Raw genomic sequence first — 23,202 nt, 5'->3', positions numbered from 1 at the left:
ACAAGAATTGTATTTACATTTCTTCCTCTTGCCTACTTCTACTTTCCTTTAATGTTTAATAAAATATCTTAAATTTGAAGTCTTAACATTTCTATTGTTCCCCCTGATGTAATGACATTCAATGTTTGCTACAAGTTACAACAGAAACTGTTCTCAGGATTAGTGTCAGCAGTAGTAATGTTAAGTATTTTGTGGTTAAAAAAATCTGTACTATTTAGATAAATCTATTCGTAGTAGTTGACTGTGTCAAAGACTAATAGTAGTTCACATATTTTCTGTTTTTAAATTTATTTATATGAATATAAACCCATATGATGAGAAAACTTCAGAAATGTAGATTTGTAGAAATAAACTGATGACATATTTAAATATCTGCTGATTAATTTCCAATATTTATGTATTGGTGTACTTAATTTACTAATCTATTTATCTGGTCGTTATTTGTGTATTTATTCATTAGATTTATTGCAACATTTCTTTATGTACATGAATCATTTTTTTGTCCTCCACAGATTATATTTCAGAAAAGTATTTTTTCTCTTCGGCCATAGAAAATAAAATATAAATGTTAGGGTAAAATGCAGACTAACAGGTGCACTTTTGATTGTATTTTGTGCAACTTTTAAGTTTATTTTTACTCATTTTTATAAGTTTGAGATGATCGCTTTTATTGTGAAGGGTTCCGATCGGAAGTGGGACAGTCTGGACCTCTGAACTGTTCTTGTCGCTACACTCCTGTCATAGTTTTGTAAGTCGAACGGTGTTGTAACCTGAATCGTCGCAGCTTCCCAGCGGCTCATTTCATGTTTCAGCGATGTGTCGGTGATTTCCTGTGCGAACTGTGGACACACCGACACGGATAAAGACTAACGGAGACCACGGTAACCTTTATACATTCTTGACGATAACAGTAACTATTCATACCAGTGTTTATGTGCATAAAAGTGTTGCTTTTAATCGAGCTACGTAGCAAGTTAGTGCTTCATATGTAGCTAATCTAGCTATATTTAAAAAAGTTAGCAGTTTGGACATGCGCAGTTTGCCACTTCCGGGCAGGAATCGAAATAATATTTAAAAATTTGAATCAAGCAGTAATTAGCCTGTTTGCTGATTAACGAGATAAATTAAACATTAATTTGAATCATTCAGTGTTCGTTTGTCCGGAAATACTCAGAACAAATCTGTTTACTAAGTTTTGTTTGTTTGTTTGTTTGTTTGTTTGTTTTCTTGTAAACACTGTAAACAGCTATAATATAACTCAGATATTAAATGAACAGGGTTTTTCTTTGACAGGATTCAGTCTCAGCGGGTGGGAGTCCACATTTTCTCCACACTGACTGAAACTGGCAGGTAAAGTTATAAATTATCCAAGTATAATTACTCGAGTACAGATATGAGGTATTTGTACTTTACTGGAGTATTTTCTTTTCATGGTACTTTCTGCTTCTCCACTACGTCTCAGAGGGAAATATTGTTCTGTTTGCTCCACTAGCTACAAGTATTTACTCTCTAAATTAATACTTTACACATTTAAAAAATGCATATAAAAAATAAAATACATTGTTAAAGATTAAATTAACGGTCTCCAACTACAGCTTCAACAATTAATCGATCTGTAATTAAAGTAATCACCAACTATTTTGATAATCAATTGAGTTTAAGTAAATAAGAGTCCAAATCCTCTGATTTCAGCTTCTTAAATGTGAATATTTTATGTTTCTTTGCTCATTTCAGGACCAAAGAACTAACCGATTATATAAATAATCATCAGGTTATTAGACATTGAAATTAATTAATTGCTACTCTATTTCATCTATTTTTTGTTTCAGCTTGTGATCCCTTAAATTACTTAATATCAGTGTCTGGTTTGAGTTTTTTCTTTGCAAAATGTGTACTTTCACTTTTAATACTTAAAGTATATTTAGCTGGTAACATTTTATACTTTTTATTAGGTTTGAATTTTTGAATACAGAACAGTAAAGTGTCTGAGTATCTTCCACCAAAGAAACTGCTCAAAGTTCACCTGGTAACAGACGAGTTAATAAAGATCTACTTCTTCTAAAAGATTATTGATTTCTTCTCACAGACACAGACTCATTCAGCCTGATGGGACACAGCGGCTGCAGTCTTGTTGTCAGAGAAGCAGATTCGATTTCTCCTTTAAGTTTCTCTGTATGTCAGCAAGTTTTCACAAACACTGCAAAAACAAAGAAGCTGAGAAAACTCAAAATTTCAAGCCAGCTTACTGCAGTAGACTTTAGAGTTTTAAGCCCAACTCAAACTCTTAAGTTTTGAAAAAAAAGTTTATTTAGTTTATTTTTTAATTCCATAGGGAGCATTTTATGTTGTTGGTTTTTTTTTTTTTGTTCTTAAGCCAGGCTTAATGTAATGGTGTATTTGTGTTCTGTCTTTATTTTTAGTTTTTTATAATTATTATACAACTAAACCATAATACAATAACCATGAATTATTACCAGTGAAGGTTTACATGTTGATGTCCTGTAGAGTATCGGCTGAAACATCGATATTTGGAATGTTTTTACTCTCTAATATCAGCTCCAGTAATCCGGTATTGATTGGACCCGATACATGCCATTGATAAATGCTTCTAGTCTGCGGTTAAAACTCCCATTACTTTGGTTTGGGTGGGCGGGGCTTGGCCTGATTTTTGGGAAGGAAGAAAATAAATCTCAGAAATGTTCCTTTAGCCTCCAGTGTTCAGTCTGTCTCTGTTGATTGACAGGTTGAGTTGCGTGGAGGAGGCGGGACAAACAGACATGCTGCAGCGGGTGGCGGTGGTCGGCGCCGGGGCGGCGGGACTCTGTGCGGCCCGACACATCCTGTCCCGCCTGAACAGCTTCGCCCCCCCTGTGGTGTTCGAGCTCAGCGACAACATTGGCGGCACCTGGTGTTACGACGAACGCGTCGGCACAAACGACAACAGACGACTGATACACAGCAGCATGTACAGAGACCTCAGGTGTGCACGCCAACACAAGTGTGTGTGTGTGTGTGTGTGTGTGTGTGTGTGTGTGTGTGTGTGTGTGTGTGTCATTGTGGAGTTAAAGGTCTATTCTGGTGATTTTTGCATGTTTGACTCCAGTCAGTCTTCTCAGTTTATAAGTGTATGTCTTCATGTGGGTGACGGGAACATCAGTTTGTTAGTATTTAGGTTTTGTTGGACATTCTGCCCCCTCTGAGTGATTCTGACCTCCTGACAGAACCAACCTGCCAAAGGAGGTGATGATGTTCCCTGACTTCCCCTTTGAGCCTCAGCTGAGCAGCTTCCTGCCCCATCAGGAGGTCCAGAGGTACCTGGAGTCGTACTGCCAGAGGTACAACATCCGGCCTCACATCAGGGTGAGTCGACCTGCTGCTCATCACATGACTGATTTACATTTAATCCACTGATTCAGAAGATAACCTGTGACCAGTTGCAAAAAAGACATTAGGTTTTCTCCTGAAGTGTGACACTAAAGGCGTAATTTCCTCTTAGCTTAGTGACTTAATAAGGGTGTTCTCCTTATTCCAGTGTTTCTCAGTCCTGGTGCTTTGGGCTCGCTGTCCTGCATGTTCTAGATGTTTCTCTGCTCAGACACACCTGATTCAATTGATCAGCTCATCATCAAGCCTGTGTAGAAGCCTGATAACAACCTGATCACTTGAATCAGGGAAACATCAGCGTCGATACCACCCCTGTTTCTGAGGTCTTCTGTGCAGCGTTTTAATTCACTTTAATGGATCCTTAAGTATGAGACCAGGGAGATTAACCAGCAATAAAATGATGTTTAGTTTCAGCCTTATTCCTTTTTTCTTTCCTGTTTTCTCTGTGTGCATCAGTTCAACACAGCGGTGGAAAATGTGAAGCCCGTTGTCGTGACAACGGAGGGCGAGGAGGCAAGGACAGCATGGGAAGTGACATCATCTGACTTGTCAGGTTTTCAGGAAACAGAGACCTTTGACTCGGTCTTTGTCTGCTCAGGGTGAGACGTGACAGTTAATAAATTAATGAACTCTTGTTTGTCTCACATTTGGATTTTCACTTTGCTTAAATGTGTTTTTGTGTCACTTCCTCCTGCTGCCACTTGGTGTCACCAAACCGCTGCATTCACCAACTTTAAATGTGTTTGTTTGGATGTTGTGATGTTTGATTTTTGTTTGTTTTTAAGGCACTACTCCAACCCTCACATCCCAGACATATCGGGGATCGAGAACTTTAAAGGTACAGTTCATGTTAACATGTAGGACTTTATTAAACTGACCTGATACAAACTGGAAACACAAACACAACATGTACAATTCTAACTAATGAATTTAGATGTTAAACTATCTTAAAATGTTTGATAGGTTCATCAGGTTTAGCCTAGCTTAGCATACATTTATTCTCTACATGTTAGGTAACAATGTTGTCTTCTTTTTTCATTGTACTCCAGGCGATCAGTGTTCTTCTACCTCCAGTCTTTTGCTAAGCTAGGCTAACATTTTCTGAGGTGGAACTGATGTCCGTCCTCTCTGTGTGTAGGACAGGTGCTCCACAGTCACTCGTACAGGTACGCAGAGCCGTTCTCAGGTCAGTCTGTGGTGGTTCTGGGAGCCAAAGCTTCAGGATTGGACATCTCCATCGAACTCGCCAAAGTTGGTGCTCGGGTAACAAACGACACGCTGCAACTCTGCCTCATTTACTCAACTCAACAACCTGAACTGTTATTTTACAGCTGTGTTTAATGCTCTCTCTCTCTCTCTCTCTCTCTCTCTCTCTCTCTCTCTCTCTCTCTCCCTCTCTACAGGTGACTCTGAGTCACGCTCGTCCTCGTTTCACCTTCCCTCTCCCTGCAGGGATTGAACAGTCCAGTCCAGTGGCGGCGATCGACGAGGACGGCAGAATCTGCTTCCAGGTTACTGAAGTCTAATTAAGGGATAATCAGTGAGTAGGTGTAGGTGGTTACTTCGCCATGGCAACCACCCTCCGCTTCACGTCAGGTGGTTCTTCACCTCCATGTTGTGATTTCAAACCGTTTAACGTACACCTCCTCGTTGATTATCCCTCTGATACCCTGGTCATTTTCACTGCAGAGACGTCCTGTTCACCACGAGCTGCTACAGTAACACACACTTTGCAACATGATTTGAACGCGAGGTAAAGCTGGCGTTTCTGTGGCGTACAGGACGCTGCTGGGTCGGGCAGATAAATGACATGACATGAGATCTGTGCAGAGACTCGTGTACCTGCTGATATCTGATGCTGCAGTTTCGTCTGTATCGTAGAAGATTTCCAGTACTGTCATTTCATTTTTAAAAAGATAAACTAACAGAAAAAGTGCAGTAATATCTTAGTCTGATATTTATCAAGTAGTAAAACAGATTGGCTTATGGCCGTTCTTGAAGTTTCCTGGCACTTTTCGTATTAATGATTGGAACCAGTTTGAGTGACTCAAAGAGCAAAACTCTCAAAAAGTTGTTTTACATTAAAACTGTCATATTTGAGCACCATGAGGCTCATCAAGATCCACCTTCTCTATCTTTTCTTTTGACACATCTGAGCTCCGTCTTAATGAAAGCTTCCTGTTCCAGGACGGTTCTGTGAGCGCCGCCGACGTCCTGATGTTCTGCACCGGCTACAACTTCAGGTATCCGTTCCTGGACGCGTCTCAGCTGGGTCTGGACATCCAGGACCATTTGGTGTCACCGCTGTACCGCTTCCTGATGCCGCCAGCCTTCCCCTCGCTCTTCTTCATCGGCATCTGCAAGATCATCTGCCCCTTCCCCAACTTCAACTGCCAGGTGAGCTGAAGGGTCACCAGGTGGAGGGAGGGACGATCATTCAGATCTCAGGAGCTGCTGGAAAAACTCTTACCTGCGTTATTGTTGTTCCCATGATTCTCTCATTACATTGTGTGTAGCTGCTTAGTGTTGCTGTGATTCCAGAGACATACAGCTGTGAATCATCAGCGTATTGATTTATCAGGTCACTTACTGAGGTGACCGTAACATCACAACAGCACTGATCACAGACACACACACACACACAGACACATGCCGGCATGACGCTGGTGTCAGCGACAGACTCCAAGAGAAGACAGTCAGTCACTGACGGTGTCGCCAAGCAACCGTAAACTTTACAGCTCTTCAGGCTAATGTTAGCGAGCAGCAGACTGACAGTTCAAATCTCACCTCCTGTTCTGACTGAAGAATAAAAATCCTTTGTTGATGCGTCTCCTCAAACATTTTCTCACCCAGACTCGCCTAACTTCTGCTTCTGGTTTTCTCACTGCAGAGTTTCACTACACATAATCTTAATGTCATAATAAAACAAGTGCTGGCTGTAACATGGAGCACTTTTGGAGAAAAGGTTATTTTAATAGTTTTAGTATGAACATGCAATTTAATTTTACAAGAAAGGTTGCACACAAGTTTGTGAATGCTGTCGATTATAGTCCTTAAAAAGACTGAAAATCGATCAGAATCGGTCTGGGCAGGTCAGACTATTAAAATTCAAAAATCTGAATCATCCAGGAATCTGTGCATCAGTGTTATCAAAGAAGCATCATGAATCAAACCAAGGTGTAATAATGAAAACAGGAAAATTAGTGAAATAAAAATAAACATAAGATCCAAGCTAGCATTTCAGAGATGAATCTTAAGGAATTTGCAGAGTTGCATTGTGGGTATGTTTGGGCAGGTTGGTCCATTACAAGGTGAAATTAAAGAGAACCTCACAGACTGATGTGATCTAACAGAAGAACCGAGGTTTGGTTCTTAAACCCAGTCTCGTCTCTGCAGGTCCAGTTTGCGTTGGCCGTGTTGGACGGCTCCGTCTCTTTACCGTCTCCAGCCCAAATGGAGGAGGAGGTCCAGCGAGAGCAGCAGGAGAAGATGGAGCGGGGCGTCGAGCAGCGCCACCTGCTGGTGATGGAACGGGATCAGTGGGAGTACTGCCAGACGCTGGCTCGCAGCGCCGGCTTCCCGCCGCTGCCACCGGTCGTACGCAGCCTGTATGAGGAGGTGTGGCGACAGCGACAAGTTCACCCCGAAAACTACCGGCGGCTCAACTACAGGCTGATCAGTGACACCCAGTGGGAGGTGATTGATCGATGAGATGATGATGAGGAGGACAGGAGCAGCGAGATGCACCAGCTGGGCTTAACTGAGCCTGGTTCTAACTGATAAGTCTTTAAATTTGACTTTGTGTCGGTTGCACCAACCAGACTTCAGCCCAGTTGTAACTACATCTGCTCTGAGCGATACGTGTTCACGTGAACGCCCACAAGACTGTTTCTGTTGCCGAGCAGCGTGCGTTGCTGTGATACACTGTGTACAATCTCCTGCTGACTTGAGCATTTGTAGCTGACTGTCTCTAATTTGCAGCAGCATCGTGGAGGATTAGAGCCACAACTATTGATTACTTCCACTGTTTTCTCAATTCATTGATCCTGTCTCAGTTGAAAAATACGTCCAAACATGTTTCAGTTTACTGTCAGAGAGGAGGAAAGAAACCAGGAAATATTCTAAGTCAGACTAAACTGAAATCATCTGAAGAAGTTAATTTTTCCTCACATGTAATCTGTCCATTATTTTCTTGATGAACTGGTTGGTTATTCGGCCTTCAGATGTTGAAATTTGTGATTAAAATGTGGAAACTGAGCTGGATCGTGGGCACAGCAGAACCCCCTGTGGTTCTTGGTAGAAATCTTCCACAACATAAACAGTTATACCTAGAACTGTGTAACATTTCACCCAGAACCCTCTCTGGGGGTTCTGTCCAGAACCATTTGACCTTCTAAGGGTGCTAACAAGAACCCACCCAGATGAGTGTGAGATCAAGCGTTCAGCGGTCTGATCGTCGTGTCAGAGGCCGAACGCTGACGATTAATCATTTCTGGGACTGAAGGATCCTCACGTTAACCATGAACGAGGCCGAGGACACAGAGCTGCAGTCAACAACAGACTTTAATCCAGACATTAAACGCCACAAAACACCAAAAATACACGAGTGAAAAATACAAGGTGTGACATCACGGACCGACCTGAGCTCAAAAACAACAACAACAACAACAACAACATGAAGCAGGAGCGTGCAAAGAGAAGCTCTGTGGAGGAAATGCATTCAGACGTGAACATGGCGGCCAGTCAGAGTTTAACATGACGTCAACATGAATGACACGTTGCACCACTGGAACAACGGTGACTCTGACGGTGAGAACTGGGACAAAACTGAGAGTTTTGATTTTTGTTATGCTTTAAAAATATATTTTAAAAGATCAAACTTTTGGCTATTAAACCTTATAACAGGCCAACGTGCTCGTGATTTCATTTTTTTAATTAAATTTATATGGAAAATCAAAAGGAAAATCTGACGTCTCTCAGAGTCGACAAAATGTTCCATGTTTTCATTTCACGGCGTCGTCGCAGTGAGCAGCCAGGTCCTTATGGTATAGCTGACCTTTTTTAAGCCTGATTAAATCATCTGGGACACAACTTTAAACTTTAAAGGACCAACATTTTCATAAAAAAATATATTTTAAATCAAAGATGATTATAACAGCACAATTTTACACCTCTGTTATCAGCAGGTGTTGTTAGTTTGAGATTTTGAAAGATTTTAACACATTTTTAAATGTTTGAAGTTGTGAATTCTTGTTTGTGACAAAAAAAATAATAAAGCAAACCAAGACATTTAATAAATTACATATATAAATATATATATATATGTATATACGAGAATAAAGTGTTTTTTTGGACATGATTTGTTCCGGTTCTCAAGAATGTGTGCTTTACTGACATGAGACAAAAACAACAAAGTCAGCAGCCTGTTAATACTCAACAGAACAGTCAGGTTTTACATCACAGGGTCAAAGGTCAACGTTCCAGTTTGTGGCTAATGGTGTTCACAAGTTCTGACTGAGTCTTTAAAATGGGTGTCATTCACCTTTAAACCTTTCAGATGACGTTTGCTACAGAGCCTGTCGGGTGGAAATATTTTAAATTTTTTTTTTTTGGCTTCAAATGTACATGATTTGCTCCTGTTCCTTCTTCTGGACTGAAGTAAACGTAAAGACGGGCTGAAAACCTCCTGATTGATCATTTCAGACATTGATCTGTAAAGGAGACGTCAAACTGCTTCCCAGTTCTACAAACTGAATATGTTCAGGTTTTGGGCTGTTAGTCTTTCACCTCATCATCTTGGAGCATTATCACTAAATTTACAACATTTTATTTTATATGAAAGACTAAGAATAGAATGTTAAAAAAAATAGATTCATTGATCATCAATATAATTGATTGATTGATCAAATGTCAAATTTTAGGGTTGTTCCCTTACAGACAGAATCCGTCGTATCCGAGTCCAGGTACCTCCAAAATCACAAAAAAAATTAAAATCAATAAGTGAGATTTAAGATAGTCCAACATTTTATACCAACAGGAAATTACACAGTACGTGTAATCAATGCTTTAATCAAAGATCAATTGTTCTGCCAATTAAACTTCACAAAGAGATAAGAGGCAGTATGTTTTTCCTCAGATTCAATTCTTTGTTTTCTGAGAGCTGCTCGCCGCCCTCTAGTGGACATCTTTAGTGCCGAGAATAAGAAAAAATAAATCCCTCAGAAATATTGAGAATAAAGTCAAAATGTTGGGACTTGATTATTCCCAAGGACGAGAAGAAAATAAATCAGAGGAGGAAGTTGTTTTTTGTTTTTTTTTTATTTTGCATTCTGTGAAAAGTCCACACCGGGAGTGGAAGTAACTAATTACAAATAATTAAATTATTGTAATTAAGTAGTTTTTTGTGTACTTGTTCTTTTACTTGTACTTAAGTCTGCATTTCACTGTGTAATCTACTTAGTTACTTTTAAAATGATAATTGATTACTGAGTACATTTTGAATTAATAATCAAACCTTTCAATGGCTTTTTTGTAGCCAATCAGGTGATCTGATCACAAGCAGACCAATGAGAACAAGGACATACAGGAAGCAGGCACAAGCTAACGTAGCATGTTAGCTAACATTAACCACCACAAGCTGCTGGTCGGACAGAACAAATACGGCTGCAGCAGTAAAACCCTGAGAGCCTCCTTCTCCCCAAAGATATTAAGTTATTTTTATAATTAAACTTTAATTTGATTTATTCTGTGAGCTCTTTGGTTATTTAATCAGTCCCTCCAGGATTTCACCGGCTGTCTTTGGGATTGTTGCGGCGTGAAATGCCTGATTTCACAGCAGCTTTTCTAAAACATTGCAATACATGTTTTCAGGTTTTTTTTTATGTTGCTTTTAAATTGCAGGAGCAAGTTAAAAATTGCAAAAAAAAAGTTGTGATTTTTATGTATAATTAATTAAAAGTTCTAAGTAACTTCATCAAAAAGGCTCCTGATGACAAAAACTCAAACAAAATCTGCTTTATTTGCAGGTGAAGAAGGTCACCTGGGGTGAATTCCACAAAAAAGGCTAAATCTTTTTGGAGCTCAAACGCAGTTAAAACAACGAGCACAAAATTATAAAATAAAAGTGGGCGGAGCTTTGATGAACATCAATAATGATGATAAACATTGTGTCCTTTTCACTCTCTGTGAAAAAGTAAAAAAAAAAAAAAAAAAGCACAACAGTAGTGAAGAATAAAACAGAGTCAGTTCATTGAGACGTACATGTGTGATGTTTGCATGAGGGACTGCTGTGATTGGTAGAACTCGTGAGGTTTAATTTTTTAAATTTGGTTTAATTTGCAGAAAAGTTTGGACCACAAGACAAGGTCGTGCAGAATTCACAGGGATTGGTTGAGTTTGCATGAATTGATGCGATCACAACATCACAACTTCCTGGAGGGACTGATTTAACTGTTTCTGATGCAGGACCTGTGTTCAGGTCTTCATTGTCTCCTTATCGTGAGACTTGTTTTTGTTTATATCTAAAGTAACAATCTAAACTTTAAAAATAATAATTTCATTAATTTTCTTCAGAGAGTTGAATGAAATGCTGAGATTGAGGCATATTTTTAAAATGTTAAAAGCTGAGGCAACTCAAACTCATTCATTCATTCATTTTCTGTAACCGCTTATTCCGTAAAGGTCGTGGGGGGTGGAGCCTATCCCAGCTGACATTGGGCGAGAGGCGGGGTTCACTCTGGACAAGTCGCCAGTTCATCACAGGGCAACTCAAACGCTAAAGTTCTGAAATAAACTGAAATAGTTTTGCCAACCTCTTATCTGTAGTTTGAGTGCTTGAAAATTTAAAGGTTTTGATTGAAAATTTAAAATTATTAACCATTATTCACTTTTATTTTATATTTATTCAATACATTTTGAAACAGAAAATGAAATTATCTCAACAAAACTTTATTAGTTGGTAAAATTTTCAAAACTAACGAGTTAGAGTTGGACTGAAGTGAGTGGTCCTGAAACTTTGAGTTCTCTCACCATTTTTGTTTTTACAGTGTGCGTCATTTTAAATGAGACAAAATAAGGCAGAATTATCAGTCATGTTTTTTTCTTCTCATCAGTAAAACAATAAACACATTTTAATGTTTTATAAAAGCTGGTCTGCAGATAAAAACCTTGAATTTGCAGAATTTCCTCCATAATCTTTTATTTATTTGGCGACTCAAATAAAATCTCCTCCAGTGTTTGGGAATAACTGATGACTGAGTAGAATAATGTCAATATTCATGTTTATATCCTGTCTATATAAATACTGTAAATTCTTTCATTTGACTCAGATTATATCAGATTAACAAAGAGACCTGAGCAGAACAGAACAGGAGAGAAACAGCTTTCAATTTAATGCTGCTATTGATGATTTATTAAACATAAATGAAACCTAAGTAGTTTTTTAACACCAATACTTGTAATCTAGTAATATTTCAGTGACGTAACAGTACTTGTACTTGAGTACAGATTTTCAGGACTCTGGTCCACACAGTCACTATGTTGTTAAAAATAACGGTGACTTTATTCTCATGATGGTAGTTTTACTCCAAAAAAAATACAACTTTATTCTCAAGATTTCAACTTTCTTACTGAAATGTAAAAATAAAAAAATCCATCTCGTTTTCCTTCTTTTATCTGGTACTAAAACTCTTCTGTAGTTTCATCACTGACAGACACTCGGAAATCGACATGTTAGGTCTGAAACAGCCAAAACCACGAGTCTGTCTGTGGATCTGAATCCAAAATGGAAATGAAATCACATTAGATCCAAGTATTCTGCATTGAGAGTCTCAGAGGAACAAATGGAGCTGTTTTTAATTTCATGGGCACAATTTTAGTTTCCTGAGGACATGAAGTGAGTAATTCAAGGGTACAAATTACTGAATTAAGAAAAGAAAATTAGTTAATTAGTTATTTAGTCATTTGAGGGCAGCAGATTTAAATAAACGTCGTCTCCTCCATCAGGTTCCTCACATTTCTGATTCAGGACATCGTCCTCTTTTGTTCACTGAAGAAGCTGTGAGGACGTCAAACATCACGTCTGCAGATTAACTGTGTGTCTCTGACTGGTTTGACTCAGAGTAGGTCAACAGTATTTAATACTTTGTTGGTACCAACTGAACTGTGTTGGTTTAACCAAGTACTGAAAACTGTCGAGTAGAGCTGCAAAATTTAATCATGAATTATTCACCAACTAAAAATCGATTAATCAGTTTGAGTAACTTTTTAAGAAAAAAAGTGAAATTCTGATTCTAGCTTCTTAAATGTTCAATTTTCTGATTTCTTTATGGTTTCTGAGGTCGTTGTCTTTGCATTTACATTTTTGACATTTTAAGGACCAAACAATTAATTGATTAATCAAGAAAATGATCAACAGATAATTGATAATGAAAATAATTGTCACAGGAAAATATCTTTGGGTTGTGGACAAAACAAGACATTTGAGGACGTCCTCTTGGGCTTTGGAAACGCTGACTTACATTTTCTGAAATCTTATGGACCAAACAACTGATTGATTAGGGCAGAAAATGATTGACAGATTGATCACTAATGATCGTTACAAGAAAGACTTGAAAAACAGTGCAAACATGTTTGGATCTATCTATTTTTCAACTGACAGATTATTACAGGATTAATTAATCAATCAAGAAAAAAATCGATGGATTAATCAGCAATGAAAATAACTGTTAGTTGCAGCTCTACAAGAAAGTTTAAATATTGAGGATGGAAAAGTTGTCAATGAAAACCATTTAAGTCATCAGATGTGTGTGGAGCGAAGAGGAGACTGAGACCTTCCTCACATTAATACATGAAACAACCAGAAATCTGATTTCCGTCGTCTGAGCTTTGACTGGACCGTCAACCAACTCCTGACATTCACACAACAGTAGTGGATGGAAACGTGTTTATTCACATTTTCTTTTGCTCATTTTATGGAAATTGGTTAAAAATTGCTTTATATTTAGACGGAGTGTCCACTGAGCAGCTTCCTGTTGAACTGCTGGACCTTTTCCTGGTTCATCATGCGCTGTTTTAAGTCTTTAATAAAGAAACCAACATTAAAACGTTCTAGAAGACGACCCTTGAAGACTTGGACTCGTTTTCCAAGTGCACCTCCCTTTCAACCTTCTCGGCCGCCTCCTGGTCATCTTCGCCCACTCCCTCTTTTTTCAGGATCTTCAGTGGCCACCAGAGGGAGCCGCTCCGGCGGTCTCTGCGGACACTGTGTTCTGCTGGCCAGCAGCAGGGGGCGCCCTTATCCCCTGTCAGGAAGTAGAGGAGGGCGTTGAGCCAGGCGTTGCAGGAGGCCAGTGGACGGGTGACCTTGTAGCAGATGGACACAGTCTTCATGACGTTGCAGCCGCCGAGCTGCCCTCGCCGCAGCAGCAGGAAGAGTGTCCGAGTCACGTGGAATGGCAGGAAACAGAGCGCGAACAGCAGCGTGATGGTCACAATGGTTTTAATGGATTTCCGTCGGCGCCGGATGTAGTGTGAGTACTGCGATCCAGAGATGGACACCGAGGTTCTCTCCCGCTCTCGAACTCCTTCTATCACCCCGTCTCCCACTGGACCATCCTCGCCACCCTCTATTGAACTGGGAGGGGAGCGCAGGGTCTGAAATATCGTCCTGACCACCTGAGAGTAACACCAGGCGATGATGACAAACGGCACAAAGAAGCCCAGCAGGTGGAGGACGATGCCGTATGGGACGTAGTCAGCAAACTCCTTATCGATGGCGTCGTCCCAGCAGTTCATGTACTCCTCCTGAGATCCAGTGGTGTTCCCGCCTTCCCTCTGCCCTCCAGGCTCCACAACGCCACCGCTTGCTCGACGCAGGTATCCTGTCTGGGCAAACCTGAAGATGGGACAGGTGAGGATGAACACCACCACCCACACCAACGCACAGGTGCCCTTCACCACCCGCTTGCTCTCCAGAGTGATGGTCCTCATCGGATGGCAGATCCCTAGGTACCTGTGGACGGACAACCAGGACAAGCAGTGGTGAGTTCCAATCTCATTCTTGTTTTATCCAAGAAAGGTTAAATCAAGCAACTTCAGTTGCCTCAATTTGACCTTTTTGGATAAAAATGACAGCTGAGAATCTCCACAGACATCCTTGTTTTAGTTTTAAAAACACTAAATAGAGTCTCAGGTGCTCAGTTGAGGGTTTTTTAGATGATTCCTAACTCAGTATTCACATAACATGATATGCCAGATGGTTTGTTACACACAGCCATCTGGGCAGTTGTCATTACAACCTGTTTGGAAAAAGGCAGGAACTTTCAACAAACACTTCACAGGTGATTGTATGGAACCATTGGTCTACCACGTCTAACACTAATCAGATCAAACTCTTGCTGAAGCTGGTTGGGAAAAGAGGGAAAACATCTTTTCCATGAAGAAAAGTCTTCAGTGCCGTGAACCATGATTCATTTTGATCCGGACTGAGACCACTTGTTTTCACTGCAGCAACCTCTTTGGTCCAGCCTGTAGTCCAGGGGGAGGTTTCACACCTGTAAACTTTTGTCTGGAACCACAACAAATGAAGTAGGGCTCCAACTGAAAGAGGTGGTCTTGGTCCAGATCAATCTGAGCGAAGGCTCACTTTGTTTCTAGCGTGAAAACATTTTGTTTTTTTGGATGGTTCAGACTTTTGTACCAATGACAGGAAGTTCTGGCAGCCTATCATCAAACTGAGCAAAAGAAATTTAACAAAACCCAACAAAATGGGCTGTGGTTGTACATGAGGAGACCAAATGTTTATTTTACACTTTGTCTGACAACCTTATAAGAAGTCAGCTGGAAAAAATTCAAAACTTTTCTGACACTTATCAGTTATTTTCCATTGAAAATATCAAGGGAGACACAGCTCACGAAGGTGATGATGACAGGATGTAGGTACATCGTGAATAGATCTTGAGTGCACTCCCTTAATTGCAAAGTGAAACTAACCAGATCCAGTATAAACAATGTAACAAAAATGTGAACCTCAGACTTTTAGGGGTGAAAAGATCCTAAGATGCTGTATAAACCTGTTCCTTACTTACTTTTTCAGATTGATTACTGTTTTGTCACTGATGAGCTTCCATAGCCATTGTAGGTTTGTATGACAGAGAGGAAACAGTCCTGCAGACAGGTTGGCAACTTGGGGGGGTGTGAACCTAGATGTGGGTTACTTGTCTCTGAAGTCAAAACCAGCCAACCTGGCTCTTTTCCAAACATTTCACCAGCCTCTGATTGGCTCAAAGGTCAGGAGAGTCAGCTAGTTTGCTACATTAGCATTGGTAACTTGTGTCATAGAGCTACTTTCCTGTAAGCAAGTCAAAGTTCAAAGAGCACATGCAAGGAGCCGTCAAAAATTAACGTTACCAGGAAGATACATGAACACAGAGACACTGAGGAGACCTCACAGGTTGTGATATAATCTGCAAACAGACCCCCTTTTAGTATTGATCATCTTTGACTTCACCTTTTCGTAAGATTTGGTAATATTTGACATCTTGTGATGTCCCAGAAAACATGTTATGCTTATGAGCTTGATATGAGGTTTATAAAGCAACAGAACTTTAAATGGAGTCACCAAATGGTGATTGTCAAATCGTAGCTACTACTATAAGGGCACTTTAGAGGGCACTTTCCCACATTCTGTCCCCTAGAAGGGGACTGAAAGGACACTTATTTATTTTATCCACTAGAAAGGGACCCAAGAGGGCACTTTACCACATTTGGCCCACTGGAAGGTCACTTTAGCAGGCACTTTATCGAGTTTTGTCCACTAGAAGGGGACCCAAGAGGGCATGTAACCACCTTTGGTCCACTAGAAGGGCATATTCGAGGGCACTTTACAATGTTTTGTCCACTAGATCACATTTTATCTACCATAGGAACAACCAAGAGGGCACTTCTACTAGAGGCGCCAGAGGTGCAATTGTTGCTTCCTACCTGTGCACAGAGATGCAGGTGAGGAAGAAGATGGAGCAGTAAAGGTTGAAGTAGAAGAGGAAGCGGACGAGGCGGCACATGAAGTCCCCAAACACCCAGCGGTCCCTCAGCACATAGCTCGCCACCAGGAATGGCAGCGACAGACCGTACATCAGGTCAGTGGTAGCCAGGTTCACCATGTAGATCAGTGAAGTGTTCCAGCGTCGCCCACCGCCACTGCTACCACCGCCACTGCAGCAGCCGCCATGGTGGCAGCAGGAGCGCAGCAGCACTACCGAGTTGAGGGTGAGACTGAAGAGGAAGGTCAGCGAGTAGCAGACGGGCAGGAAGACGTACTTGTAGGATTCGTCGATGCTGCAGGATGATGGAGGAAGAGACGACGTGGTGCCAGAGGTGTTGGGGTGGTTGCTTGCCGCTGCCACCACCAGTCCAATGTCTGGAGTGATGTTGGAGGGTTGGCTCAATCCCATGATGAAGGCTATTTCTGGCAGAGCAGGATCGTTTCAGGTTCCCCTGGCGTCATCTCAGCTCCTTTAACGTCAAGTCTTCTCAGTCAGTGAGGTTTCCTTCATTTGTCCTTCATCTGGTCGGTCTATCTATCTATCTATCTATCTATCTATCTATCTATCTATCTATCTATCTATCTGATGTCTGTCTCTTCACGGTGGACTGGTCCATGTCTCTGGCATGTTGAAGGAGTTTCTGTGACAGAGGGGAAAGAAAACACGCAGTCATTAGTTTGTAAAAGCTTGTTCAGAATGTACCGCTGGTGTTTTGCTGATGAAGACTGTGTTTCGCTCAATTAGCCCCTCAATCATTAACGAAGCTTTCCGGAAACCTCTCTCCATTCATGAAGCCTTTCTGTGCAGCAGGTCACTGCTCTGTTCCAGCTGCTGAAGCTGTTTTGGAACAACAGTCAGTTCTTCAACAAAACTGTGGTTCTTGTGTCGTGTGAGAGAATGTGTCATGCTGACAGAAACGGTTACAAACTGTTCATACACAATTAGAAATAAGGGTTCCAAAAGGGTTCTTCCTTGAAGGGCTGAGGTTCTACCCAGAGCCATTCTTTCTTTGTAAGACTGAGGGTTCCAAAAGGATCTATTTTCATTCAAAGAACACTTTTCTGATGGAAGAGTTCTTCAAGGATTTTTGAAATCCTTGAAGAACTCTTTCGTCAAGTGTTCTTTGAACCATAAAATAACAGGGTTCTTGGTAGAACCCCTCTGGTGGGTTCCAAATAAAACCTTTGGAATATAACAAGGTTCTTGGTAGAAGCCCCGGGTGTGTTGTTGATAAAAACCATTGGAATGTAAAAAGGTTCTCAGTGGAGGGTTCCAGGTAACTCTTTCACAGATGGTTCTAGTATTACCCTTTATCTTGGATTCCAGGTATAACTCTGCGAAAGTGTTCCAGAAAAAGGTTCTAACAGGAACCGTATTGTGACAATATTGAAGTGATGACTATTTGTGCTTTCACAGAATATGAACTCAGTGAGATTTTTGATCAGTAATACTCAGACAGGATCCGCTGTGGTTCACCGACAGGCGAGAGATGAATCCATTACTGCAGTGGCTGGTCGTGTCCGTCACTCTCAGCGTCTGCTGGATGGGTCTAGAAGGGAACCCAGACTCTGTGAGACTCTCGTGAGCTTTTTCATAGTTTCGGTCAAAACATTCACTCAGACCTCACAGATCTGGGGTTCCCTCCTAGACTCTGTGCCTGCTGTTGCCTGCTGACAGTAACCTCATGGATAACTGGACTGATGACGTTAAACAGCAGCTCTCAGCAGCCAGAGATGGATCATGGAGAAGAGAAAAAAAAAGAAACACCTCTGCTGCATTCAAGTGATGAAGTACTGTGTAATGTACATTTAAAAATATCTATGAATTCACATTTTTCATCAGGTATTGAAGATTTTCATGAACACATGGTGGTCCTCTGTACACTCAGTGTCTCTGCTCTCACACAGCAGCTCTCTTCATCAAGTGAAAGTTTCTGTATTTTATATTATGGGTTTTTTTTCCAAAGTTGAAGTTTGACTCGACTGTTGGAGCAGTCAGGAAGTAGTTCCTCCATGAAACAGCTCACAACAAGGTCCGTGGATTATCTTGAGTTACCAGGTCATGACTTTTGTAAAGACATGTTGCTGTTGAGTTTTTCAAACTTTTTTGTTTTTTCTGACTCTTTGAGCTCCACAGGACGAGTGCCATTTATAGCCCTGTTGGAGGAAGATACTGCCCAACAATATTATGGAGCTGTTTTAGATCTACAGAGTCAAAATGAGACAATCGATTATTCTCAAGTTTCAGATATTTAAAGACGTTGCAGACAGATTTGAGTGACTTTATTGTATAAAACACTGGAAATCTGTCTAGTTTCACCGGCTTGAAGCATCTGAACTGCAAAGACTCGACTAAACTGCTGCTTTTTCAGCCAATCAGCTGCCTGTATTTTCAGACCCAGGACATCAGAGGGAGTTTGGTCCTACCTTCACCTGTCCTCCACCTCCTGATCGTCCTCGTCTTCTTCTCGTCTTGTCGGGTCTCGTTGTGGCTCAGAAGTGTCTGTTTCGGGGCCGAAGGGTCTCTCGGGGTTTCTCCTCTGACCTTCAGCTTCTCTGTAAATAATTGATCAGCGTTCATTCAGTCAGAACTGCAGGAATGAAACCCAATACAGGGACTGCAGAGGAGGAGGAGGAGGAGGAGGAGGAGGAGGAGGAGGTGCAGTTCGCTTTTAATAGGACACACTGGCTCTTTTTAGCAGCTGAGGACTAAAAAATTTAAAAATACGCTAAAAAGAGTTGAAGGATTTGGTATTTAATTTACATTTCTCTTCAATATTTGTCAAATTGACCTGTTTATTTTTTTTTTTTGCCGTATTGTTTGTACGTTCGGATTGTAACACAAAAAGCAGATTAGCTTGATGCTAACTCTGCTGTTGTTGCATTGAACTGCTCTGCACACGCTCCCTGCTAATTTAACCATAAATTCAACTTCTAACATGAGTTTAAATTATAATCATGGACTCTTTACATGCACGAACACAAAGATTACTATTATAAAACTTATTTTCAATGAGAAACCAAAAAGATTAGAGCTTCTAAAACCATACTGCATTAAAAACAATCACATATATATGAGCTGTGCAAAACTGATCAAATATGATAAATCATATTTTAGTTTAGAAAGGTTTTGATTCCTGTATCTTTTTTCTGACATGTACCTTTAATCAACAGCTGTACGATACAGATGTGGTTAAACTAAAATCTGTTTTTCTAAAGCTAATAAATCACTCACCTTTTCTTCTGCTGAGGCTCTAAATGTCTCACTTTCTCCTCCTCCTCTTCCTCACCCTGCCTCTGTTATCTGAGGCTTTAATTAGAGAGCAAAGAGAATACAGTGAACACACCAGCAGCCCCTCCTCCTCCTCCTCCTCCTCTTCCTCCTTCTGCTCCGTTCACTCCATCATCACCATCATCAGCCCTGATTCAGACGGTAAATAGTGAGTTTGTCGTCGCTGACAGTGAACACACAGTCGTGACAAAGCTCTGCCCGAGTGTTTGTACATGTGATGGTGTGTGTGACTGTGATCAAACACGGCAACACAATTGATGGTCACACAGCGCGCAGGTAGCACAGGTATGAATAAATACAGCGAGGGCGAGGACATCAAATCAGTCTGACTTTTATTAAAAATCAAATATCTGCTGCAAAAAACAAAAGGCTCCTGAACGGACGCCTGCAGCTCACATGTTGTCGAGGAAATCAGTTTCATTAAAAGTTACATTAACAGTCCACAGATTCAATACTGCAGTAGAAGTACTCATTCAACTTGTTATGGCCTTTTGTTATTTTTAGTCAAGAAGTTTAATAACACTATGCATATTTGTCAAGAATCATTTGAGGAATAAATAAATCTAAAATTTCACTGCTGGGACTTAGAAGTATCTGTAGTTGGAGAAACATTCATTTACAAATTTGAAATACGGCACTATTGACAAGCCAACCATTGTTTGTTCTTTTCCTTTTTGTTTAATGCTTCAGTGGATGTTAAATGAATAAATCAAAGTTTCAAAAAGTTCATCAAGAAATAGAGAGGTGGAGTCACCAGTGGACCAGCATGGTCAGAAAAAAAATAACATGAACAGTCATCTTTTGATCACATTTGAATTTTGTCACAAATCGCATATGATGTTTGTCATTTTAAGAGATAATTTTACAAGTCTTGATTGTGTAGATACATAATTAGAAAGACGACACAGTCAGAGGTCACGTATGATGTCATGACTTTCTCCCTCCAAAAGCTAACGTTAGCCACTTAAGCTACGATGTCTGTGTGTTTTTGTACCAGGATGTCGTCACTTGAGTAACAGACCTCACTTCTCTTCTGTCTCCTCTCAGCTGATAAAAGGACCAAGAGTCTCAGAGAAAACACCTCAGGTAAGATAATGTCACAAAGAGCGCTTTCACACAAAAAGGTGAACTGAGCATTTTTATGATTTATAATAAGAAAACAAACACTGACAATAGTGTACAACAAATATAACTGCTGCTGACCATCAAAATATATTTTAGAACTTTGCGGCGTGCACAGTGCGATCCGACTGCTGCACTCAGCAGCAGCTTCTGAACGCAGCAGAATATTGAATCTGTCTCAGCTTGATGTCATGACTTTGAAAACACCAAATGACTTGTTTTATTGAATTTTGGTAGTTTAAAATATTATGAATTGTAAAATATCACTTCCATGAACAACAGATCAGACAATAAACTTTCATCCTCGCAACTGCAGCGAAGGTCAAGCTGCATGCACCGTGCGCAGTTTATATTATGTTCATTATCATGTTGATTAATGTTGAGATGACGTTCTTCTGCCTAAATAATTTTTAAATGACCAGATAAAACACTGATGTGATCTGGATTGGAGCCCACATACATCAGGATAGTGTGCCTCTGTTCTCAAAATAGTAAATGTGTAATCTTTGGGAAAATCTCGATCCTTACTCTTCACCAGGTAAGCTAACGTTACACTTTCACACAAAACAAAGGATTTTTCTGACTGAACACTGAAGCAATAAAGTGGACAACAAATAGAACTGTTGCAGACCATCAAAATATATTTTAGAATTAATGTTTACATTTAAAAATGCATTTGTAATTAATTTTATTTACATTTTAAAATACAACTTTTAATACTCTTAAAGTCACAATGAAATGAAAAACAATCTGTTCACCTTGTTAGCTCGTTATCAAGCACAGAATATTACTTTTACTGTTCTCCATGTTTTACCTCTCCTTCACTGTGTCACATCCTGCAGCAACATCATGTTTCACAAAGAAACTCATCACATGTAGCATCATTCGTTACTCTGACGCTCTTAAAACGGCATTTCAGTGTGACTTTAAACATCTATATGTAAATAAAAAAATAAGAAAGACACATTTCCTGAAATGAATATGACATTCAGCTTCTTATCAAAGATCAATGTGAGAGAAATGTTCAATAAATCAAAATAGTTTTGTTTTAAGGCACTGCAGGACATTGATAGTGGTTGATTAAAAAAAAGCCACATTTTAAATCATCTAAATATCCACGGCTACTTTAGAATAAAACTTCACAACCTTAAAAAGTGTTGAAATGTTTAAACTATTTCATGCTCTTAATCACAGATTCTTTGCTATTGTTCTCTTGCATTTCTTACCAGTAAACAATAATGTAACGACTGACTGTACCTGAAGTGTTCAGCATCAGTTAAAGAGGGATAACACCAAAAATTAAAATAAAAACTCCTCTGTTATTTTTATGCATTTAAGTAACGTTACCACGACTCAACTGCTTTTGAACTGTGAAAACAAACGGACGGTCGTGTTCCTGTACCTGATATCAAACATCAGCTGTTTACTTTTTATAGTTTTCTTTTTTTTTTTTTAATCAAAGGAACAGGGGACGATGTTTGCTCAGTAATTATTCTGTAAATAAAAATTAGAAATAAATGTTTGTCTTTTATTTGCTACAAATTTTGGTGAAATTCCCCTTTAGTTTCATAAGAAAAATAAAATAACAACCACATTAAGTTAAGCTCATCTTGCTACACATGCTGTATGCGTGTAATGTTCCCTTGTTATAATAATAACAAATAAGTAAACACAATAAAACTTAAATAAGTTACAATCCCGCATTGCATATAAATGTTTAGATTTACACCAGCAGTCCAAGAAACTTCTTTTGTCAAAAAAGAATGAATTACAGGAAATGAATTTAAGAAAGCAACAAAATATGGACGTTGACTTGTTTTAACTAATTTTGTTAGTTTAAAATATTAATATATCACTTCCATGAGGCTGCTCAGTCAGACAGTGACAGATCACAGACAATTAATTTTCATCCTCGCAACTGCAGCGAAGGTCAAGCTGCATGCGCCGTGCGCAGTTTATATTCATTATCATGTTGATTAATGTTGAGATGAGGTTCTTCTGCCTCAATAATTATTAAACCACCAGATAAAACACTGAGGAGTCTGGTTACATCGGGAAAGTGTGCGACAAAGAATGTAAAATAAAAATACGGACCTTTCTATTTTGTCACATGGCTTAAAAAAACCAAAAGGTTACATTGGAGTATGAGCTCTGTATAAAATCTGATTCCAGACAGTTTTTGTTCAGTTTCGTTTCCCCCAAATCTGAAAGTAATGTGACGCTCAAAGTGCTCGACTAAGTGAAGCTGCTACTGCTGCTGGTCGTCCTACCTGAGAAAAATCACACAAAGCTTTTCTGTCAGCAGAGACAAAATATTCTGATGTTAAAAACTTCACCTCAACATTCATGTGTCCTACATTTA

General features: G+C 39.8%; 2 protein-coding genes across 2 annotated transcripts; one reads left to right on the top strand and one right to left on the bottom strand.

The window, feature by feature from the left end:
• The first annotated feature begins 1,224 nt into the window (after positions 1-1,224).
• LOC146319585 (uncharacterized) lies at positions 1,225-7,435 on the top strand. The gene is made up of 9 exons (XM_084730147.1): positions 1,225-1,350; positions 2,744-2,980; positions 3,222-3,360; positions 3,841-3,983; positions 4,170-4,222; positions 4,523-4,647; positions 4,788-4,895; positions 5,572-5,781; positions 6,781-7,435. The coding sequence occupies exons 2-9, from the start codon at positions 2,778-2,780 to the stop codon at positions 7,093-7,095; spliced, it is 1,296 nt and encodes a 431-aa protein (XP_084586273.1). The 5' UTR covers positions 1,225-1,350; positions 2,744-2,777; the 3' UTR covers positions 7,096-7,435.
• Positions 7,436-12,702: 5,267 nt separating this feature from the next.
• On the bottom strand, positions 12,703-20,195 carry LOC146319584 (P2Y purinoceptor 3). Its single transcript, XM_084730142.1, has 4 exons — positions 19,662-20,195; positions 18,854-18,982; positions 16,366-17,067; positions 12,703-14,395 (listed from the first exon to the last, which is right to left on the bottom strand). Exons 3-4 carry the CDS (start codon positions 16,833-16,835, stop codon positions 13,492-13,494), a joined length of 1,374 nt encoding a protein of 457 aa, XP_084586268.1. The 5' UTR covers positions 16,836-17,067; positions 18,854-18,982; positions 19,662-20,195; the 3' UTR covers positions 12,703-13,491.
• Between the last annotated feature and the right edge of the window lie 3,007 nt (positions 20,196-23,202).

This window comes from Lutjanus erythropterus, chromosome 11 (genome assembly GCF_056507025.1).
Source record: "Lutjanus erythropterus isolate fLutEry1 chromosome 11, fLutEry1.hap2, whole genome shotgun sequence".
Lineage (NCBI taxonomy): Eukaryota > Metazoa > Chordata > Actinopteri > Lutjaniformes > Lutjanidae > Lutjanus > Lutjanus erythropterus.
Note: the sequence above shows the minus strand (reverse complement) of the source record. Positions and strands in the feature narration are given on the sequence as shown.